The sequence below is a fragment of the Chlamydotis macqueenii genome, chromosome 6, assembly GCF_036417535.1.
Source record: "Chlamydotis macqueenii isolate bChlMac1 chromosome 6, bChlMac1.mat, whole genome shotgun sequence".
In the NCBI taxonomy this organism is placed as follows: domain Eukaryota; kingdom Metazoa; phylum Chordata; class Aves; order Otidiformes; family Otididae; genus Chlamydotis; species Chlamydotis macqueenii.
This window is the reverse complement of record NC_141561.1, coordinates 30,027,182-30,048,485: the sequence shown is the minus strand read 5'-3', so window position 1 is coordinate 30,048,485 and position 21,304 is coordinate 30,027,182. Positions and strand designations below refer to the sequence as shown.

At 37.2% G+C, this 21,304-nt stretch overlaps 1 protein-coding gene across 2 annotated transcripts in view; it reads right to left on the bottom strand.

Moving 5' to 3' along the window:
• Window positions 1-167: 167 nt before the first annotated feature.
• The window catches only part of TRAK2 (trafficking kinesin protein 2), a 27,272-nt gene continuing 6,135 nt past the window's right edge, over window positions 168-21,304 (bottom strand). Inside the window, exons 3-18 of one of the 2 annotated variants that reach the window (XM_086751427.1) lie at window positions 19,564-19,889; window positions 18,395-18,589; window positions 15,452-15,505; window positions 14,591-14,661; window positions 13,827-13,943; window positions 12,418-12,627; window positions 10,489-10,567; window positions 8,663-8,793; window positions 8,367-8,441; window positions 7,613-7,750; window positions 6,575-6,654; window positions 5,932-6,135; window positions 5,497-5,795; window positions 4,883-5,161; window positions 4,523-4,622; window positions 168-3,911 (exon numbers count right to left, since the gene is read on the bottom strand). In XM_086751427.1, the coding sequence (XP_086607553.1) occupies window positions 3,233-3,911; window positions 4,523-4,622; window positions 4,883-5,161; window positions 5,497-5,795; window positions 5,932-6,135; window positions 6,575-6,654; window positions 7,613-7,750; window positions 8,367-8,441; window positions 8,663-8,793; window positions 10,489-10,567; window positions 12,418-12,627; window positions 13,827-13,943; window positions 14,591-14,661; window positions 15,452-15,505; window positions 18,395-18,589; window positions 19,564-19,600 (2,748 nt within the window). In that variant the 5' untranslated portion in view covers window positions 19,601-19,889 and the 3' untranslated portion in view covers window positions 168-3,232. The remainder of the gene's footprint in view (window positions 3,912-4,522; window positions 4,623-4,882; window positions 5,162-5,496; window positions 5,796-5,931; window positions 6,136-6,574; window positions 6,655-7,612; window positions 7,751-8,366; window positions 8,442-8,662; window positions 8,794-10,488; window positions 10,568-12,417; window positions 12,628-13,826; window positions 13,944-14,590; window positions 14,662-15,451; window positions 15,506-18,394; window positions 18,590-19,563; window positions 19,890-21,304) is intronic. The other variant, XM_086751428.1, reaches the window with a different exon arrangement.

The following is a 21,304-nucleotide window of genomic DNA, read 5'->3' as shown; positions in this document are numbered from 1 at the left end:
ATCACCGAGTTTATAAAAAAACAGTGAAACCAGAAAGCTATGAATTTGTGCTTGGTTTAAACCCATCTGAATAAAGCTAAATTCTACAACACTTCTGTCTCTTGAAACTTTCACAAGCATGGGTAAGTCCTTTCTTTCTAGCACATTTTTGTCTCAAACCTGCAGGATGACAGAACCTTTCCAAACTGCAATTCTCCATTCCTTCTAGTTCTATCTCCTGCTCAACTAAAATCACACTTCTGCAGGATCTCAGCTATTTTAGTCATGCCAGTTTGGCTCCTCTCTCATAGGCGGCAACAGAAGCCCAATCAGTTCCTAGAATGATGGTAACTTTTAATGTGTTCTCTGAAAGGTATGTTATTCAGAAAAGTTTATCTTCTAGGTTTTGGCACAAAACAGTAAACTTGGAAGATGTACCGGTTTTCCCTGTTGCTGCAGGCTAGGCACGTGTATACAAAATGCGCACAACTGTCCAAAAGTATAAACGCACAACAGAATTTCAACAACACCTGCACCGTAGCATCAGCCAACCGGATACACACACAAGCACAATGGCATACAGATTCTTCCATCTTCTTGCCTTCTGTAATGTATCTGATGATACATCATCCCACAGAAAACAAACCAACCAACCAACCCTCTCGACCTATCCATAGTATTGTTTGAGCTGAACCAGTTATAGTGTTGGGCTATGGAACACAGAAGCATCCCAAAGAGAAGCATACATTTAATTAATGTGCTTTTAGATTAATTTTAACTGAAACCTGCTCTGCCAAAGGAACTCTGATTTAGTTGATTTGTTGCTTCTTCTGATAACACAGAATGATGCAATGGCTGGGGTTACTTAATGAAGCTGGTTAGAAACAGTGTAATGCCTTAAAACGTTTATCTGAAACTTACATGTACTCCTATAACGAACACACATAAAATGGACATCCTTTTCACATACTATACACTTCTTTGTCGATAGCAAACTGTCTACTCTTTTGTTAACTCATTCCTGTTGATTCCCCAGAAGTTACAAATACACAACAGCCGTGCTCGTCTTAGTTTGCTAGAGAGAAAAATTCTCTCCTTCTCCCCATCCTTTCACTCTTACTTTATTTAGCTAGACAAGACCCCATGCACAGCTAAGTAAGTACAAACATAAATACATGAAGAAATTAAATATTTTTTATTTTAAAACCAAAAATTAACCCGTATATAGTATTTTAAATAAAATTCACCTTTTATAAGAATAAGATTTTGCTTACAGAGCAAAAGGCAATTCCAGGAGTTCCTGAATATTTTTGTGCGCTGCTGACAGACAAGTTTCTGCTAAGAATTCCTGTGCAAGTCTGAAGTGGTTACTCCTTTTCCTTTTACAAAAAAAAGACTGTTATATCAAAGAGTCATCACAAGATCTATAGAACTGTAAAAGCAGAAAGGCCACATTACAAATTTACTATAAACCAGGCTAAGAAGCTTTCTTTTCCTGCCCCACTTCACTCAATCCTGCAGCAACAAGGGTGCTGAGTACGGTGGATGTGCCTTACAGCCAATGCAAGTCAGTGTAATTATACTGATGCTTCACACCACACCCCCAGACAGCTATCAGCAATGTCGCACGCACACTGTAACACGAAACGTAAACTTCCACTGTTTTATCTAGTTGTATGCAAACTAAAGTTTAAGATAATTTTGCAATGTGGATAGGTACAGTGAAAAATTACATGAAGATTAAAAACCTGTTTCCATTCAGGTCACTAGCGAAGACTCATTTCTCTGAGGAATTCTGGGTAAACTTTTTTTTTTAGTTACACTATAAATCTATTGTAGATGAACCAGTTTATGACGAGAACCTTGGACAGGAAGGAATCCAAAAAGCAGCATGGGCAGTAATATTTTGTCAATTACTACTCAGAAATCAGATTTCTAAAATGGGACTTCTCTCTTGAGATGAAACTCTGCCTCAGCTTTGTTCAAAATCAGGTTCAGAACCACTCTCCATCATCAAAACAGGATTTCAATGTAGACAAAACTGATACACATTCATTAAAACGCTACAAAGAACACTAGCTTTCATCTCCCTGTTCCTGAATACAGACTGTTAAATTTTGCTCTAATTAAGCATTTTAAACAGAATCCTGCCTAACAGTAGAAATAAGTGAATCAGAAGCATGAAGTTTACTGCAGAACTCTCAAATATACAGAATGTTTACCTGTCCAGAGAAGAGTCAGCTTACTGAATTTCCAACACTTGTCTTGAAGTAAATGCTCTCTGCTTACATAAAATAAAAAGAAACCCTGAATCAAGCACCTAGGTTTTCTTTCCTTTTGCAACACTGAAATGTGCCTGAGATTTATTTTTTCCTATGTGCAAAAATACCCTCATTTAAAAAGACGCACAGCAGGCTCTGGGAAGATTTCTTAGCTTGAAGTTTTCATCCTAATACATATTTTCCTGCTTCTTAATTCTTATTCATTGCACCTCCTCTGTGTGCTCCAGAAGTTCTGGAAAGAAATTAACTTCTGCCAATACCTCACTAGCACAATTACACTCTTTCAAAACATGAATTCTAACCATCAGCTTCTGTGTTCGTAAACAGAAGTATTGTTTTCTTACATAGAATTAAAGGTTCTCTCCCCTGCTTCTCAAAGTGGGGAGGAGTTCGAAAGAGTACAGTTTCTGAAATGGAAAATACAAGAATTAAAAAAAAAAAAAATAAAAATTTAAAAATCCAAGTTTTCATATTTGCTTGCTACAGAGAAGAACTTGGACCAACAATGCTGGTCAGACTGATTGTTATTTCAATATTATATTTAAATGATACAGCCTGACTGCTAACAACCAGTAAAATACTATGGTCATTGGTCATATGGTGGAAGAAAGAGAACAGCACCTGCAAGATAGTTCTGCACATACAGTTTAAAAAGTTAAAATATTGAGAATGTCTATGATGATATTTTATTTTTGCTTAAGTTAAGACAGATGCTGAAGGGGGTCTCAAAACTAAGCTTTGGTTTCTTCTTTCTTATCTTCCACAAAAGCCTTCTTCCTCAAACCCAAGCAATGTTCTTTTTCTCCTTGATCCCAACACTTCTCTCTCCCACACCTTTAACATGCACATGCCTTCTCCAACTCTTCCATAGCACATCTGTACTATGCCTGTAAATCTGTAAATGCCTGTACTGGATATTTATCCCTTATGTATCACTTACTATGCTAGAGGTCAATTATTTTTCAGACCCGTCAGTCCTCCTTTAGGACATCCATTTTTGATGACTGCGTGCAAACGGGAGCTCCCAATGCTCCAATCATGGCTGGAAGACTCTGGTTTCTTCTCAGTCCTGTCATTAAGTTGCTACCTGCACTTAAAAACACAGCAGAGTCCTGCCTCCGCAAGCTAACCTCTGGCCCCTGATTCTTCCTGTGGTCCTGTGTCTCAGGGGGCTTGATCACCCTGGCAATACCCAGCCTCTTCAGCCTCTCCACTAGGTTCATCTTCAGCTGGCCTACGTCTGGAGTGTTACGGGACGGCTTTAGGCCATACATTTCTTGCAAGAATGTTTCTGCTGGTCGAGAAGCCAGGAAATTTTCTGAGTGATGCATTCGAGGCTCAAACGGTGGAGGGGAAGGACAAGGTGAACGTGAGGGAGAATTTGGCGGAGTAGAAGGAATGGGGAGAATTCGAGGGGGTTGTAGCAAAGGCAGTTTTTCTAATACAGGGCTATCGTAAACCTTGGCCGAGATGCCTCGCTCTTGCAAAAGTTTAGCCAGACTGCTCGTGCTGCTCAAGGTAGTAGTTGAATCTCTTCTGTTGCTGAGAAATTCTCCAATACTAAGCCTGCAAGACATGACTGGAGTGCTCACTACTGGGTTTCCAATACTGCTGCCAGTATTTCCAAGTGAAAACGGGGCACCCATGGAGCTGAAAAACAAACAAAAATGAAAGAGACAAGATGCACACGAGACATCTTCGTACCTGTTCTGCTCTGTATTTGCCTTTTAGTACACAGAAGACTTGAGAAAAAGTAAACTACTGCTATTAGCTGTGACACTTTCAGCTTTAATAGATTCAGAATTGTTGTTCTGCAAAATATTTAGAAGACACTAGGTTGACTGAGAGGTTTTGGTGTAAGTACCAATGAATTTACCTTCTGTGGTCACCTATACCATATCAGATAGAATATCAACACAGACGCCCAGTAATAACTTAGTTTAAAAACTTATTATACAATCAGGAAAAAAAACATGGTAGTATCATTTTTAAATTAGTTGTTTATTTACATAATAGGTATACTAGTAATTTTCTATTTAAGAGTATACATTTACTTCCTCTTAAGTTACCCTAACCTGTTTCAACTCTCCCTCTAGAGTATTTCAAATTTTTCCTTTCTAAGTACAGCTACTTGTATGAGTAACATCCTATGTGTTGCCTAGCTGCTTTGGTATTTTTTACAACTGATCCATATGTCAGAAGCCAGAAAGCAACTGTTTAATCCTATGCAGCAACACTTGGGATGGCTGTAGCCACCATACCTGGGAGTAACTTGAGTGACATCAGACGGGTGAAGAATCCTACAGGTAGTAAAGGTAAACGTGGACTTTGTGGATGACAGACACTTCCCTGGATTCGAGGCTGCAATGTGGAGAATTTACATCGATTAAGGGTAAAAATAAAGACAGATAAGGACTAATCAAAGCAAAGTTTAACATAATATTATTATTGCTGGGGTTGGTTTTTTTTTGGTTCTGTTTTTTTTTTAAGTAAAAAACAAAGACAGCAAAGACAGCATTGTTGCAAAGTCAATTACTTTCCATTGAGAAAAAGACATAGCAAAACAAACAAAACCCCAAAAACAAACAAAAAAAGGAAAAAACAGCAACCATGCTTCTTACCAGTGAGTGATACTGCTGCTGAAGTAACAGGTGGCAGGAAAATCCCTGCCACTGGCTTTGCCACTGTACATTTCTTTTCCTCTGGGAAGGACTGTTGCACTTGAAATGTTATACCTCCTTCACCTTCTTCCTCATCATCCTCCTCCAAGTCAGAGATGTGGTACACAGTATCATCAGATAGAGGGGTAAAACCTTTCGTAACAACACCTGGTCTTGGATCAAGAATGGTGCCTAGGTTGGGTCGAGCAAGCTGCTGCCAGTGAAAAAGGGTCTGAGATCCTGGTGTGACGGAAGAGAAGAGTCTCAGAGCCATTACCTACTGCTGTATTGAGTTACAAGAATTCATGAGCAAAACCACTCCAGCCACCTGGTGCCAACGCTGTGATACACATGGCACACTTGGATGGCAATGCCAAGAAAAAGCCTGTCACTTAGCACTAGATAAGAAAGCCAAATAGAAAGTGATACTCATGAGCCAGTTAGCACGTAGCCTACCAAATACTACTACTGTTACTGCATATCACACCCAGCCATACACACATCAACCATGGTTTAATTGTTAAATTAATGTAAAATCCTCTTCTGCCGATGAGAGAACAAAATCATCCTCTTACCTTCAATGGGTTTGACAATTTGCAATTTTTCTGGTAGGAGGACACGGAGATTACTAGAGCTGGCAGAGAGATCAGTGAATTCTGAGTTTGTACCCAGGGAAAAACAGCTTTCTGTGGGTGTACTACAGCCACTAGCCTCTTCTTTCTGCTCAGCCAGCAAATGCATTTTTCGCTCCCATTCCTCCTCAAAGAACTGCTTCTCACTCAGGTAGTTCTGACGACGGAGAGAGAGCCTGTGCAGAGCTGTGAGTAAGTCACTGTCTCCAGAGGTTCCCGGCTGGTCAGGATTATGAATGTCTCTGTGAGAAACATAAAATAATAACAGATATTAAGACCATTAAATTAATTATTTCTCTCTTACACCACAGAGGTCCAGTCTAGATTTAGTTTTGAATCAGCTAGTTTAGAAAGAAGATAACAGGTTGTGTTTCCTACTTCAAATTCTTCTCAGAGCTGCTCCTTTGGGTCATCCGTGTGCGGCTCTCTAGCTGGTATACGCCAGACTGGAAGGGCTTTGCTGTCATAACAACACTTGACCGATTAGATCCAGGGATTGGCAACGGGGCAGGAAAGGAAGAGGAGCGGCCACGAGTGACATTAGCAACCTTGACAGTGTCAAATACTCGTTTCTGTTGACCCCTGCAGAAAAGACAAGCAAATAAATGTGGTTTTCAGAAGGATTTTGAAAAACGTACAATAAAGAAAAAAGCTCTGAACAACACACTTTCAAAAGTCTGTATAGAACTGACTAAAAAGATTTAAACCCAGAAAAACAAGACTGCCTAAGACACTCATGTTTTCATGAGTACTATTCTATTAAATATCAGAATTACCACTTACTTTGACCTGAAAGACCTGAACCACTATTGATAACTTCCTCATAGAATCAAATAAGAACAGTAAGTGTCAAAGTTGAAAAGATGACCAAATACTACAAAGCTTTTTTAATCAGTTACACAGAAAAAACTATTACAGAGGGAACATTCACATTTCTAGATTTCCAGAAATCAGTTTCACCTTACTTAATACAAGCACATGGAAAAATATCAAAATAGCACATAGAGATCTGAAAACATACTTTTGCTTGGAGAGAATGGATTCATCAACCTGACTCAATTCCTTCCTCATTGTCCCTTCAATTTCTGCTGCAAGGGAATCCTAGAGAAAAAAGGAAACCAGAAGAGCTGACAAATTAGATTCAAGTCTTCCTCCTAACAGTATTAGCAGAAAACATCTCTTAAAAATGCTCAAAAGATCTCCATTTGTTTCTTCAGTATTAGTATGTTTTGGACAAAACCTTCAGTCTCTGAAGGAAGGGCATGAGGGGAGTTTTCCACCATAACTACATCTATGTATAACCAGCATGGGTTCAGTTTTCATTAGCAACATCTGCATGTTCTTGGTGCTCTTTATGTTGGTTTCTTAAGCTACAATTTTAAGAGCACTTCTTACAAGGCCAAACACGTACATGTGAGATTCTGTATACACACAACCACCAACCAAACTGAGACAAATTCCCAGCACAGTCCAGAAATTTTTGAGAGCACAGTAATCAGAACATACCCAATGCTAGTAAGAAGAGGAATATAAATGCCTTTAACTCTTTTCCATTGGTTTAGTCATCTCTGGCAATTAGTCTTAAGGTCATACATTTCTGATGATGCTTAAAATTCAATCTCACAAGATAAGGACATAAAATTTCTATAATAAATGACATAAAGGAAGAAAAATACTCTTTGAACTCTTGAAAAGATGCTTTGTTTCTTAAAGAAACACTGTCAAGTTATAAAATTCACATCAACATTGAACAATACAGTACAACTGAGCACTAGCTGCAGAACATGTCAATTCCCACGTTTAACAGAAAAGGCATAGAAAAAGGAAAAATAATTTTACTATCACAATAGGGCAAGGGAATGATTAGCTTCCTAATACATAAAATTCTCAAAAGTGTACACATTAAAGAACTGGAAAACCATTAGATCAGCTCCTTTGCTTACTACAAAACTGCTACTCCTGCTGCAGCTCCTGTAATGGCTGTTTTACTCATATAGCTGTACGCTACTATAGGCCATATGTGTCAGTAGATGTATGCCACACTAGTGGTATTTATTACCACAGGAAATGCTCCACATGACTTGGGGTGACAGCGGCAAGCAACAGAGCTGGCTCTGCTACGCAGCAACTTCACTTCTTCTTGTGATTCATGCAACATCCCTAGACACTCTGCATTCCGATCTTGCAACTCATGTAGCTGAAAGAGAAAAGAGGACATCACGTGATACCAGTAAGCTTCAAAGAAAAGACAGAATGAAACTGAATTAACTCCTACAGAAACCACTATCGACTGATTCAACACTGTAATATTCTTCCAGCTGCACAGCACGTGCTAACATCTGGAACCAACAATGCATAACACCCACGACGATTTCAGTGGTGAAGCATGAAGCAAAAGAGGAAAAAGTATGATAAAATGCAAAGGAAAATACATTCAAAGACTGGAAATACAGTAACTGCTGATGCAAAAGAAGCAAAAGAGAGAACTTCCTTAAAATCTAATGAGCTACAGTATTGTTGATACAATCACTAATACTGACACTAAACCACTCTTTTTCTTGTAACTACTGAGAATAGTAAGATCTCCCTACTTGGAACACCTGCCTTGCCTTTCATATTCCTGTCAACTACAGAAATATTTGTGTAAACTTAAATAATTTTTTTCCCTCCATCATATGACTCCAAGCACAATGAAAAATGAAAAGCCCTACATAATTAAAAAGCAATAGTTCCCATTGTCTCTTATTTTTTTTCCCTTTCGTATTCTACTATAAACATTTATCAAAACGTATATATATAGAAGCCTTAAGTACCTCTGCTGTCAGTTGTCTCTGAGCATCTTTGGAAGCTTGTAAGTGAAGTTTCAGCTCCTCCTTTTCAATCACATGCTGAAAGTACAAAAAGGTACTCATTATTTTCTCTGCTGAATTCCCTGAGAGAGTTGATCCTCTGCCACACTTTCCTGAGACAGTCAATCTCTTGCTGTGTAACTTCCTGGCTTGCAAGCCTCAACTTTCACCTGCTGTAAGCACTGGTGTGCATGTGTGTGCATGCACGCATACACACACACACGCACGCACACATACACACTTCATGAGTATTCCCTTACTTCTTTGAGCTTATGTTGAAGATCAACAATTTGAGACAAGAGGGATGAGATCTCTTCCTGGTAGCGAACCAACTCCTCACTCTTCTCTGACAACTCCTCTGTTATTCTGGAAATTTGAGCATTTGTTTGTCCTGCAAAACATAAAAGGGACTTAGTAGAGGACTTTTCCCAAAACACGACAAAAGACCAAACCAAACCCAATCCAATCCAATCCAACCCAACCCAAACCCCAGAAAAAAACATCAGTGAAAGTCAACAACAATCTGCAAAACGACCAGTACTCTTAGGAAATATATTCATAGTACACAAGAGTAGGTGCAACATACTAAGAGCTAAGTATGCAGAACCTGAAATACATGTCACAGGTATGTGAAATGACCAAGGTAAGCTGCTATAAACTATTTCAAACAACACACTACCTCACGACCAAGGCCAGACTTGGAATATGCTGAAGAAGTCAGGCTCTGAATTGATCGTGTTATTAACTACTGTTCTTTGTAAGCAAAGGCATTTTGTCAGACGTTGTCAAGCGTAACATACACCTATTCAGCTCTCGATTCAGGTCACTAGCTATTCCCCAAAGACCACTGCATACAATTTCCAGTTTCTTTTTTGATTTGAGCAAGCATTTCATCAAGTGAGATGGACAAAGCAACTTAAAAAGCTTAAATATTTTATGCAGTTAGTATTGCTTGTATACTTGCCCTGGAAGTGTAGTGAAGTCATAAGAAATTCTGATCAATCTTACATAAAAGTCACACTACAAATTCAGTTGGTATTGTACATCACGGATTTACTGTAGAGCAAGGTCTTGCCAATGGGCTTGTGGACATTTAAGCTCACAGTCAGACACCTTTTTCCTGAAGACAGATTTTAAACCTTTAAGCTAGACATTCTTCAGGAGAAGATTCTTTCTGTGAGTCCAAATTAGCTAACATGCCTATATGTGCTATAGAACACAACTCTGAGACATTCTCATTGAAGGAAGCTTATAAGAAATAACTTCTATTTGCAAAGGATATGTATTTTCGCAGAGGCAATGGAGTATTTACTCCATTAACAACAAACTATGTATGAATTCATAGTATTTTACGGTCATCTAGAAAAAGAAAAATCAAGCAGCAATCCAGTCTTTTTTTTTGGTGGCTGTATTTAAAAAAAAAAAAAAATATTAAAATATAAGCTACTATGCACAAAGGAAGTAGCACATATCAAATGGCTACAGATAAAAAAAAAATAAGCCACTGGGTTACACAATCACCACACAAAACCAGGATTGTTCCTTATTGTTTCAGAATACTTACATACATTTGTATAAGAGTAGCTGCAATTCTTTGCAAATAAGTAGTCCCCAAAGGAAAAATGGACAACCGTTCTAGACAAATTAAAACACTTGCCAATTTAAATGCTTTGGTTTATAATATATACTTAAAAATAAACTAGTATGTTCATAAATATATAGTGCTTTAGAATAAGCATTTAAGAGTCTATGCAGTGATACATTTTAATGTCATGTGTGCTGACTACTCTGTACTAGAAGTATGTTTTGTTCATTTTCCAGTGTCTGTAGGCTTCAGTTTAGGAGGTTTATGAACACGAGTATTTGTGCTCATTTTCCATCTCTAAACACAGTACACAAACTTGAAATTGAATTCCAGAGTGAAACTTGATGAAATGTAGAAACAATTTTGCACTTGGGTAAAGAGCAATACTTGAACTGGCATAAATTACTGAAGCTCATTTTTGGATTCATGGATAACTAAGGTGTAGGCACTACGCATTTCAAATACCATTTTGCCATTGCAAGATACAGCCTGGATACTCACGGAGCTCTTTGACACAGTCATTGACCAGCTGTTGTTCCTTCTCTTCATACGTAATGGTTTCTGTCTTCAGATGGCAAGCCTTCAAGAAAATTATTGGTATTCCAATTCAGTTTATCTATACATATATTCATGTTATATATAAATTTTTATTTCTGAAATTCTTGCAACTGAAGAGTCTCCACTCTGTCTGTCTATATAATTTCTATGTATCTGGCCATACTTCCTAACCATTTTTTCCACCGTAATGTGTTTCCCTGAATTGTGTAGGTTTTTGAGTGAAAGACACACAGACACATGAACAAAACCTGATCCCTCTCATGTCTCTAATAAAAAAAACTGTTGCAAAAATATGTGATTTGGTAGGGAAAGTAAACCAACACAGTAACCAGAAGTAAGCAACTGAATTTCCTTGAAAACTTCTTAAAGCAAAGCAATCTTGAAAACCAAATGATGTTAGCCACATCATCTACGGCACTGAAAAACTCTCAGTAGAGCAGCTTTTCGCCATGTTCCCCAACTAATCTCTTTAGACTGAAATTTTCTGGGCCAGAGACTGAGTATCATAACAGGTCTAAAAAACACCAAGCTAACTAGATTCTCACTTCCATTTCAATGATGTGGGTGATAATATTAAACTTTGCACATGTAAGTCTTCTATATTCAGGACTGTTTGCCAGTAAGTTATTCACCATAAAACTTAGTAAATGGGTTTAAAGATTATCCAAGCAAGCAGAAGTACAGCTACATAAGTGCAGAATATCACGTCTTTACATAACATGAAAATAAAATTTAAAAAAAAAGCAAATACAGGCTCAATATGATTGAGGCTATTTCAAGTCAGTGAAGGTTATGTTCTATTACAGAATTATAGCATTTTCAACTCAATTTTCTCACACCAAGGTGGACTAAATTAATCCCTGGTCTGTAAAGTTCTGTAATCATATAGAGGGTTCGGAGCATAATAAAAGCAGTCTGTTGTTCTCCTCCAGCACTATCAAACTATCCATTTGGTCTTAGGCAGTTTTAGCAAGGATGTGCATCTCAGGCTGAATATTTTGGAGACAATAAGGGGAAAAGTATATTTTGTTCACATTAAAGGAATCTAGTCTCTGTTGTACTGTTGCAAAAAGCTGGAATTGGGAAAAAAAAAAAAAAAAATCAAAACCAAACCAAGAAAACCACACACACCAAATAATTAAAAAGCCCCACCTTTGTTACAAAAAACACCCTCCTTTTCTTAAAAACAACAAAACCCCCCAGTTCTAACGAATTTCCTATTTTACAAGTTCCACTCTCCACCTCTGAAGAAGAGAAACTGCGTCTGTAGATTCAGATTCTTGTAATCTTTGCTGTTGGTTCCACGACTTTTATAGCCATTTATTTATTCTGGCCATTTAGTCTCTGTCCTTGTAATGGCACAGTGCCTGTATTCATGCTTTATACATAAGAGACCAATTAAAATACAGAGACTAATCACACAGTCAAAACTAAGTGTGTCTTTAAAAGAACTTCAGTAGAAGCTTAGTAACCCTTAATACTGAATATAGGCTGACAAAAATGTAATGTCAACACAAGTGAATTCCCAAAATACTACTACTAATTGTGGTCAGATTTATATCAAAGCAGGTTGCACAAACTTGATGGCCTAATGGGTCCAAGAACTTTTGCTGGGTGCTTACATACGTTCCCATATTCTTCCACATGCCATAAAGGCATTAAGAAAGGACTACCAGAGGACTCTGGAGATAATAAGGAGTGGTGAAGGAAACAGAAGGATGTGGGGGTGGATGGAAAGTGTTTGCGTATGATTTGAATACAGCGATACAAAATAGTCATATCCTTCAAGAGAAACCCAAATGCTGAATTTTTTAACTATCCCAATTTATTTCACATCCAGAACATGTGGTATACACTGTGGGCTGGATATACCTTCGATCGGAGAGCAAGGTTCTCCTCTTCCAGCTCCCTGAGTTTATCTTGCAAGACATCCAGCTGCAACAGATCATGTGAGATACTGAAAGACTCATTGAAACGAAGTGGTGTGGAACAGCTGGAATCCGTTTCACTCTCCTCAGAAGCAATTGAAACAATACGAAGCAGGTCATCTTTCTTTGACAGTTCATGCTGCAGCTGGTTAACCTTTGACAAAAAAAGATCAGCAGCTTGTGAATTATACTTTAGATATACAATATTACAGTGTCTGTCTTATGCAACCTCTTGGAACATCACTGCTCCAGTCTAAAATGAGATTAAAAAGTAGCCTACAGGTCATGTCTGATTTATATTTGCACATAAGATTTAGTCTCTATTTATTCCATAGAAAGTTCACAAAAATCATAATTTTAGCACTGTAAGGAAGACTGAAAATTAAAGATAACCTAAGAATGGACTACTTTTTAATAGTTTACTACAAAATAATTTTCCAGATACTTTGATACATGTTTACATTTTAACATGCCAACTATAATTTCGAGCACAACCATTTTTCTGAACTGTAACTTCCTGGAGAAAAGGACTGATATACATCTACTCATATGTGTAGACTGGTCCCCCCAATCTATACATTAAATGAACTGCAGGACAAATGAAAAGAGACAAATCTCATCCACATAAATTCTATTTTGCATATCTACCTTTTAACATTAATACAAGTTTATGCTGTCCTACAGTAATTTTGAGTATGTATTTATTACCAGCAAACTGTTTTATACACGCAGCTGAATCCATTTCACTGTAACGTAGACTACTTTTGCTGATCTTAGGGTTAAAAAACTGGGGATACTTTATAGGTTGTCTACTATTTAATTCTTTTTTTTAAGAATGAACAACAAAGAAATCATTACATTAAGAATCTGTGCTTAAAGGAATAGATGCACTGAAGACCTTGAGCAGAATTCAGTTTGTTTTTTTTTTTTAAGGACCCCATTAAGTCAGCTCATTTTCTGGCTGTTTTCTCACCTGTGAAGCTGTTAGCTAGCACATCACATTAGATACCAACTACGTATTTTGACTTAGATTATTAGACTCTTAGTTTAATGGCAGGATATCAGACCGATGGTCAAAACAAACACTTTGAAAAAGCAATCCTGCTGTAGATATATCATAATAATACCTAATGTTCTCATAATTTCTCAGTAACTACAATATGCAGTCTTCATAGTCAATTTTTGGACTGAGAAAGCTGACTGAACTATGACAATTTGGAGAATGACTTCTAAATATACTTCTGTAGTTTGAGAGCAGCAATCACCTGCTTTCACAAGGTAATAATATATTTCCATTAATCCTCTTCCTGTCATCATAAAAAGAAAAAAAAAATAAGAAAAAAAATCACTCACTCGATCTACAGTTTGTCCTAACTGTTCTTCTAGTGCTTCATTCTGTTCTGTCAACAGATGGTTTCGCTTAAGGAGAGCTTGTCCAATTCGAGCTGCCAGTTCCAAGTCCCGATCTTTCTGCTCACAAAATGAGAACAAACGTCTACTTTTGATCAGGTAAGGTTTAAATTCAGAGTAGTTTTAGATTTTCCATTGTTTAATGCATCATCACTCTGAGATCCCCATTCACTCTCAAATGGACCAACATTGTTAGAACAATGATTAACGCTTCATTATTTGCATCCAGACCACATCAGTCACTGTGTTTCATGATATAGCATATTCTCTTCCACAGTCATTTGCAGTAACAGGAGGAGAGGAAAGCACCAAACTTGGGGACAGTTTTGGTTTTTGTGCTGAGTACTGGAGATGTTATATGGGCTCTGTTGGATTGTACAAAGAAGCCACACATATTTAGGCCTGTGGTCTTTCAAGTGACACTTTCTCCAGAACAGACTGCTTAACTTGAATAGCGACGACAGGGTAGAAGCAAAGGAGCAACAAGAAACTAGAAGAAAACTGTTTCTTTCTTACACCTCACTGGGGCCATGGGTGCCCATAGTTTTGCTAAATTTTGCTTCTGAGACAGTGCAACCCAGTAGGCAGCTTCTCATTACCCATGTGTTTGATAAGCAGCACCTGAAGATAACAGAACCAGAATTTCCAGTAGCTGAATAACACAGGTCCTCAAATACATTAACATAGTATTACAGAGATGAGCATACCTCAGCTAACAGATGTTTGACCACGTCAGTGTCACTGTAGGTTTTCTGCTCCACATTATCTGTGCCAAGAACTGCGAAGAGAAAAACATACTTACTGAAGTAGCTTAAGTACAAGACGACTGCTGGGAAGTGAGAGAGCTACAGCTCAGAGGATGATGTTTATATAAAAATACAGTACGTGGTGATACTAGCGGAGGCTATGAAAATGCATCTTAACTTCAGAAATATGAAACAATACTAATTTGGGAGACTGATACAATGAGGTATTGAACATTTACAGTTTTCAGCAATATTAGCTAAAACTTGAGGTGCTCACATATCCCTCAAATTTCGAAAAAGGAGAAAAAAAAAATCTCTTAAGATCAACTTTCTGTATACAGATAAGTTATTAAATCATCCAGCTTGCTGGGTAGAGAGGGAAGAATATATTGGAACATATCCAAATACAGCTAAACACACCTGCAGAATTTATCCTTGGAAAAAAATTCCCGTTAGTGTGCGTGACAGCTATACACAGGAAGTATGAAGATCCCAGAGACTAATCATGAAAATGTATTTATTAAGTGCTTGCTCATCTTAGAAACAGTTAAAAAGCAATGGGATAATGTAGGTCTGCAATTTAAGATGTAACAGTAAACCCTGTCTTACTGATTGAGTGACTTTGAAGTTTGAAGTGTGTGTAAAACTACTAAAAAACCGAGAAGTAGGATTTGCAAAACAGGACTGAGTCAAGAATAAACAAAGCATGAAGAATTGGTGACAACTCTGAACAAAACACAGTGTTAAACCACAAAGCACTGCTCTTCTCTAGTTCTTCTCCTGAGAAACAGAAGATGCTAATAAAGAAGAAATCTTAATTACCTTGAGCAAATTTGTGAGATCCAGCCAAGGAGGAGGAAGGAAGTTCAATAAGAGCTAGAGAGTGATAGAAAACGAAAAGATATGGGGGGGGAAAAAAGAACAAAGAGGAGAAAGAATTAAAATGTAAGGAAATAGGAGATTTGTTTGCATGCATCCGCCACCACCAAAAAATAAATACATATGTAAACATACTTTGTAGACTATTAAAACTTTCTTTGAACTTTTAAAGAACCATTTAAGTATGATTCCCTTCAGAGGCAGAATTATACGTCTCACTTGCAGGTGATGGATCTTTGTGCTTGTCCAAGTTCAACAGAAATTAGCTAATTTTGCTTTAGGGAATCAGGATCATGAAAGTAAAGAAGGCAGCAATATAAATTTAACAAATACAGAACTATCTGCTTCAACTGAAGGTCTAAGGTAACCTGTATTGAAACGAATTCCATCATCACTGCACTACCCACCAGGTGATTTCAAGTTAAAAGTTTCTATCCAGTGCTAAGTCACCTTAATAAAGATTTAAGCTAATTACATACAAGGTTACTCAGGTAGGTAGGTTCCTAAAATGAAAAGGAAATATATTTCCTCTGATACAAGAAATCGCAGAACTAAGAGCTTTGAAACTTAGCTCTATACAACTTTTGTTATTTTCTCACAGTACAGGACCAATATTATACATAGTTTGTTATAATTCACTCTTGTGAACATGCACCTGTGCAATCTCTCCTCACCTTGCCAAGTGAAAGCTGCAAGCAACTCTTCATTTTGGTTAATATTCTTGTTAGGTTGTGCCATGTCCCTTTATTCACTCATACAAAGTAGTCCTAAAGACAGATGTTTTGTAATTCAGGGCTTCTTATGCTGCCACAGTTGAAGCAGAAAATATTCTTCTACCTCACTGAAAACACTCCCAGAGGAAAGTCAACTGGTCATTGGATAAACCTTTTAATAAGCGGCAGCAGCCATAAAAAGAGGAGGAGCTCAAGTGCAATAACTGTTGTGTTGTTTGGGGGTTTTTGTTATTTTTTGTGGTTGCTGTTTTTGTTTTTTTTTTTTTTTACTTTGGACGTCAACTACAAATTCAGTCAAACTATGAATTTACTACTCTCTTTAGGAAAAAGTTATTAAAATGTTTCCATACATATATAAGGAAGGGGAGACACACACATAAAAAATCCAAGTTATACTTCAAGAGTATGATTGTCACATTTATTCCCAATTCCAGCCACAGAAAGAAAGATATAAATTTCACCTTACAAGCTATTCAGCAATAGTTATAATCAGATCTTGACTTATATCTGTATTGTCTGGGACGTTCTCAGTATCTCCCTGTAAGTTACTAGGCTCAAAAAAGCTCATGTGATGACTACTACATTCAATTTCTTTGGTCAATTTCTAGGAGAAACATAAACCGTACTTATCCTGGGTTTCCATGACCCAGCAATTACGATAGTGTTCTTAAGTGACAGAATTAGTTTTGTACGTTATGCCTAACAGTTATCTTTTAACTTTATGTCAGTCATTGTTACAGCTCATTTTTGAGAATGTCAAGAAAACATCTATGGCACAGGACACTTTCTATAGTTAAAAACAACTGCTCACTAGGTGAAAAGAGGAAGACACCACTTTCTGCAGTACCTTGACAGCCAAATAATACATGACTGTCTTCATTAAAACATTGTTGATAAAACCCCTCCCTCTCACTGCAGTTTGGAAATGCAGGCTCACACTGAGAAGGTCCTTCTCTCTGAGCTCTGTGCTTCATTACACTGGAACTTCAGGTGTTGACTGGAGAGCTTCAGCAGAGCCACATTTGTGTAAAGTCCCTTCCAGCACTGACAGACTCTGATCCCACATCCTTAAAATTAAAACTTGGACACAAGTACACACCCCACTGACTAGTAAACTGCTCCCAGTGAACTACAGAAGTATTCGCTCAACTAAAAAATTATTTATGCTTGCAATATTATTATCAGAAACAGGCTGAGCAATAAACATTAAGCGGCTTTCCAAGTACTTTCCAGTTAAAAAGAGTTCCAAGCCCGCAAGTTCAACTGATAACAGGATTGCTTTAAATTGTCGAGTACTGCATTCTTAGGAGGTAATATTTTACTTTTACTTAGTCATTTGCTATACAATCCTGGGTGGCAGCTTAAAGCACAAACAACAACCCCTTTCAGAGGTGGCATGTACGAGGAAGAGGTAATGATTATCAATTGTATATAAATACCAAGGTTGTATATAAACACCAAGTTCACTCTCCCAAGTGGTTTGTTCTAATAATTTCAATATATGGAGCAAACAGGACTGCCCTATTTCTCTGAAGTCATTACAACGCATTCTCCTCTTTTCACATGCAAACACTTGAAACTACAGGCAAATAAGTGTTCAGTTCTTTTGGCAGCCTTCTATATATTTGATTTTTAACATATTAAAGGTTGCTTCATGTGATCAGAAGGTGTCCATTTTCTTCCTTATGATCTGCTTGGTTTAAGGATAAGTTACTCAGTATTTTCAAAACTGGAAGGCAGTTATCAACACTGATAGTACCCACCTATCTGGCATTCACATCATTTCTGTCTCCAGGATAAACTATTTCAAAACCAACACTGACACAAAACATCAGGGCAAACATCATCAACACAACCACAGCATCATTAGCAATCCTGAAAACAGAGCTGCTGCATACTCCATAGTTCTCGTACTACATCTAATCTAGCGCAATTCCAGGTTCCTGCCTCTTTTTCACGATCACATGTTCACACTCGTATTTCTAGGTGAAATACAATGATCAGGCAACCATGGGACATAATAGGTCACCCCTTAGAATTGCAGTGCTGAATTACAAGCACTTCCCCTGAACTCAGCTTTTTCTTCCACCTGTCCAAAGCTTTCAAGATTTGAACGCTTCATAATATTAATCCTAGGCCCTGAAATACTCACTCATGTAACGGAAGGGCTCCTCATCACGAACTGGAGAAGTGATTTCAGGAAGACGGCCATGGCAGGCAGGGGACTGAATCCAGTCTTGATTTTCATACAGATACAGAGAGTCCACTCGTAACTTGTAATCTGGCAATTGTTCTTCTAGCATGCTCACCAACTCTACCTCAGGAAGGTCCTCACTGGAGCAGACATCTGAAAGTAAGTAAATGCCAGTAATAGTACATTACTATTAATTATGATATATATTTATTATTGCTACAGTAGTATATATACATTCTATATACTATGAAGTGCTTTAATTATTTTCAAATCTACTGAAGGTTTATATTCTGTACTGGACAAATTACTGGAGTACTTATTGAATCAATACTTGATTTCCATTGTAATATTTCTAAGTTCCTCATCCTCAACTGACTGCACAACTTCCTGGAAAGCTGGTCTAGCCATCATATGATGTATGTAAAGAGTTTCAATTTCTATCTTTTCCTGTTAATGGAACTAAAATACAGACTTACATTTTACCAGCTATTGATTTTGTAAGGTTTCATTTGCTTTAGCATAGTTACACTTCCCTTTTCTAAAAGAAATTAACATTCTTCTGGTTCTTCTGTTTATCCTTTTGTTTGGTAATGAACACAGATGTAAATAATCTTAAAATAACTACAAAAATCAACTGAATACTGCCTTGAAATCAGGGAACAAATACAAAATTCCATTGTCATCCATACAGAATCATGCTCTATGAAATACAATACTCAAAATGCTGGAAAGGAAGTTTAGCTCTTCCTGTGTCATCTCCCTCACCTTGATCTCTTCAGAATTATTGAAAGGAAAAAAAAAAAAAAAAAGGAAATATTAATTCTAAGTGGCTAAAATACTGCATACCAAAGGTATACAATGATTAGCCTTCCAACATTTCCACTAAATATGAAGACTACCTTCAATATCTTTCAATGGAAAACATGCCAATGTTGATTATTGACACTGAGAATTTTACAAACATTTACAAACAACCATTTTAATGGAAACTGATTTTACAAGCTAGTTAAGAGGAGTCACCATTTTTGTTCATTTGCAGTATCAGATAAGCAATGCAAGGAACGTGAAACTTAAGCTTGTCTTGTTAGATACATTCAGGATTTGTAACAGTTAATTCTTCAACTTACCAGAGATGCTCTCCAAGTGCCTGTGATCAAAATTCATGAGTCCTTTCTTCACAGATCACTTCTTTGGAAATAGCATTCTGTAGTCAGATTGCGCACCATCCCTTTATTGCTTTGGTAGAATGATGGCTTGGGTTTAGAGACAGAGTAAGTGAGAGCCATCAAGACACTAACAAATCTGGCATCAACGCACTTCTGTAGACTGGTTGATACCCCAGAGCTACTGCCATCTTAGGACATGCTTATTTCATCTGGGCTACTATTGATCAGTAGAAGTATTTATAGGATATTTCACGTAAGCTTCACAAGCTTCCCAGCTCAGCCATCACCTAGAAATAAAGCAAGGAGAATAGCAAAGTTTAACAGATGTCACTCTCAAATGAGACAGGTAAATTACTGTGACTTTGTCTCTTTCAGTCTGAAGTTCCTCCCTGTACTATCATTAAACAAACAAACAAAAAAGTAAACAAACATTTTAACCCCCAGTTTACACATTACATGTAAAATATAGCATTAAAAATATGTCTTTTCCCTGCAACATAACATCTTGCCTTCAGCATCAACTTTGTCAATTACCTATTTGTCTACACCATTCCTCCTCTTCCGTAAAATACTTACTGTATGACAGGTCCATTAACAGAAATGAGGCATTTCCCTCTTACTCTGAAGGACAGCACCTCCAACTAAACAGAAATTTTCTTCAGGCTACTATATTTATTTAAAGTAATGATTTCTAAAGGCAGGACTTCAAAACTGTCATTTTTAGCATTTTGATTGTTAAAAAAAAAAACAACCAAAAAAAACCCGTTTTACAGGACTGTTTAATCTCTTCTCCTCTAGAAGTCTGTTAACTAAAAATTGGATCTATCAGAAATTAACTTTATGAATCATGACAAAAATCTCTGTTTCCTCTTCATCAGAGACTCATTTGAAACAGAAACTAAACTACTGTGACTAATTGAGATAACCCTTCAGAACTGCTTATTCTGCTGGTCCCATGCCAAAGCTGATCAATCCTCTTCCATGTAAGATACAAGAGTAGTCCTAGATGACAGAAAAGTATACAATAGAAGAGAACAAAAGTATCATTTTTCCTCCTCCTATATTTAGTAAATACAAAATTCTCTTGAAATCTTACATTAATTGCAAATCTGCTCTTAATAGCTTCCCTAAGATCTCCCATCACCAAGCACAATAATCACAGGTTTGTCTCACTGTCTGCAGCAGTCTCTCATTTGACAAGATCACATGGACAGTGCAGGAACTTTCTAAAGAAAGCCTAGAGCCTGCCAGCTCATCTTGCTAGACCTCCGCTTTGGCAGGAGATCAAAAAAGAACTTTTTTCCATTAAGGTCAGCTCATACTTGTGAGCAATATCTTCTTGCTTTGCCATTTATTTATTTACATATGTACTTTATTTATCAGTTTTAATTATTGTCCATATCAGACACTTATTAAAAACAGTAAGACTGAGATTTCAGTGTTTCTAACGCTAGTTTGTGATTTTTTCAAGAGTTTTTTTTTTTTTTAAATGGATTGCATTAACTACACCAACACAAGCAAATCTAAAACAACTCAATACAGCAAAAGATGACACTTAAGAGGACTGCTGTAGATCCATACAGCCAAATTATTTTATCTTGTAATAAAAAGAGTCAATGTAGAGCAAGACAAAAATCAGCAGCATAGGACAGTTTCTTCACAACTCTGATAGAAACTTTTTCCTTTGAACTTTAATAATGTA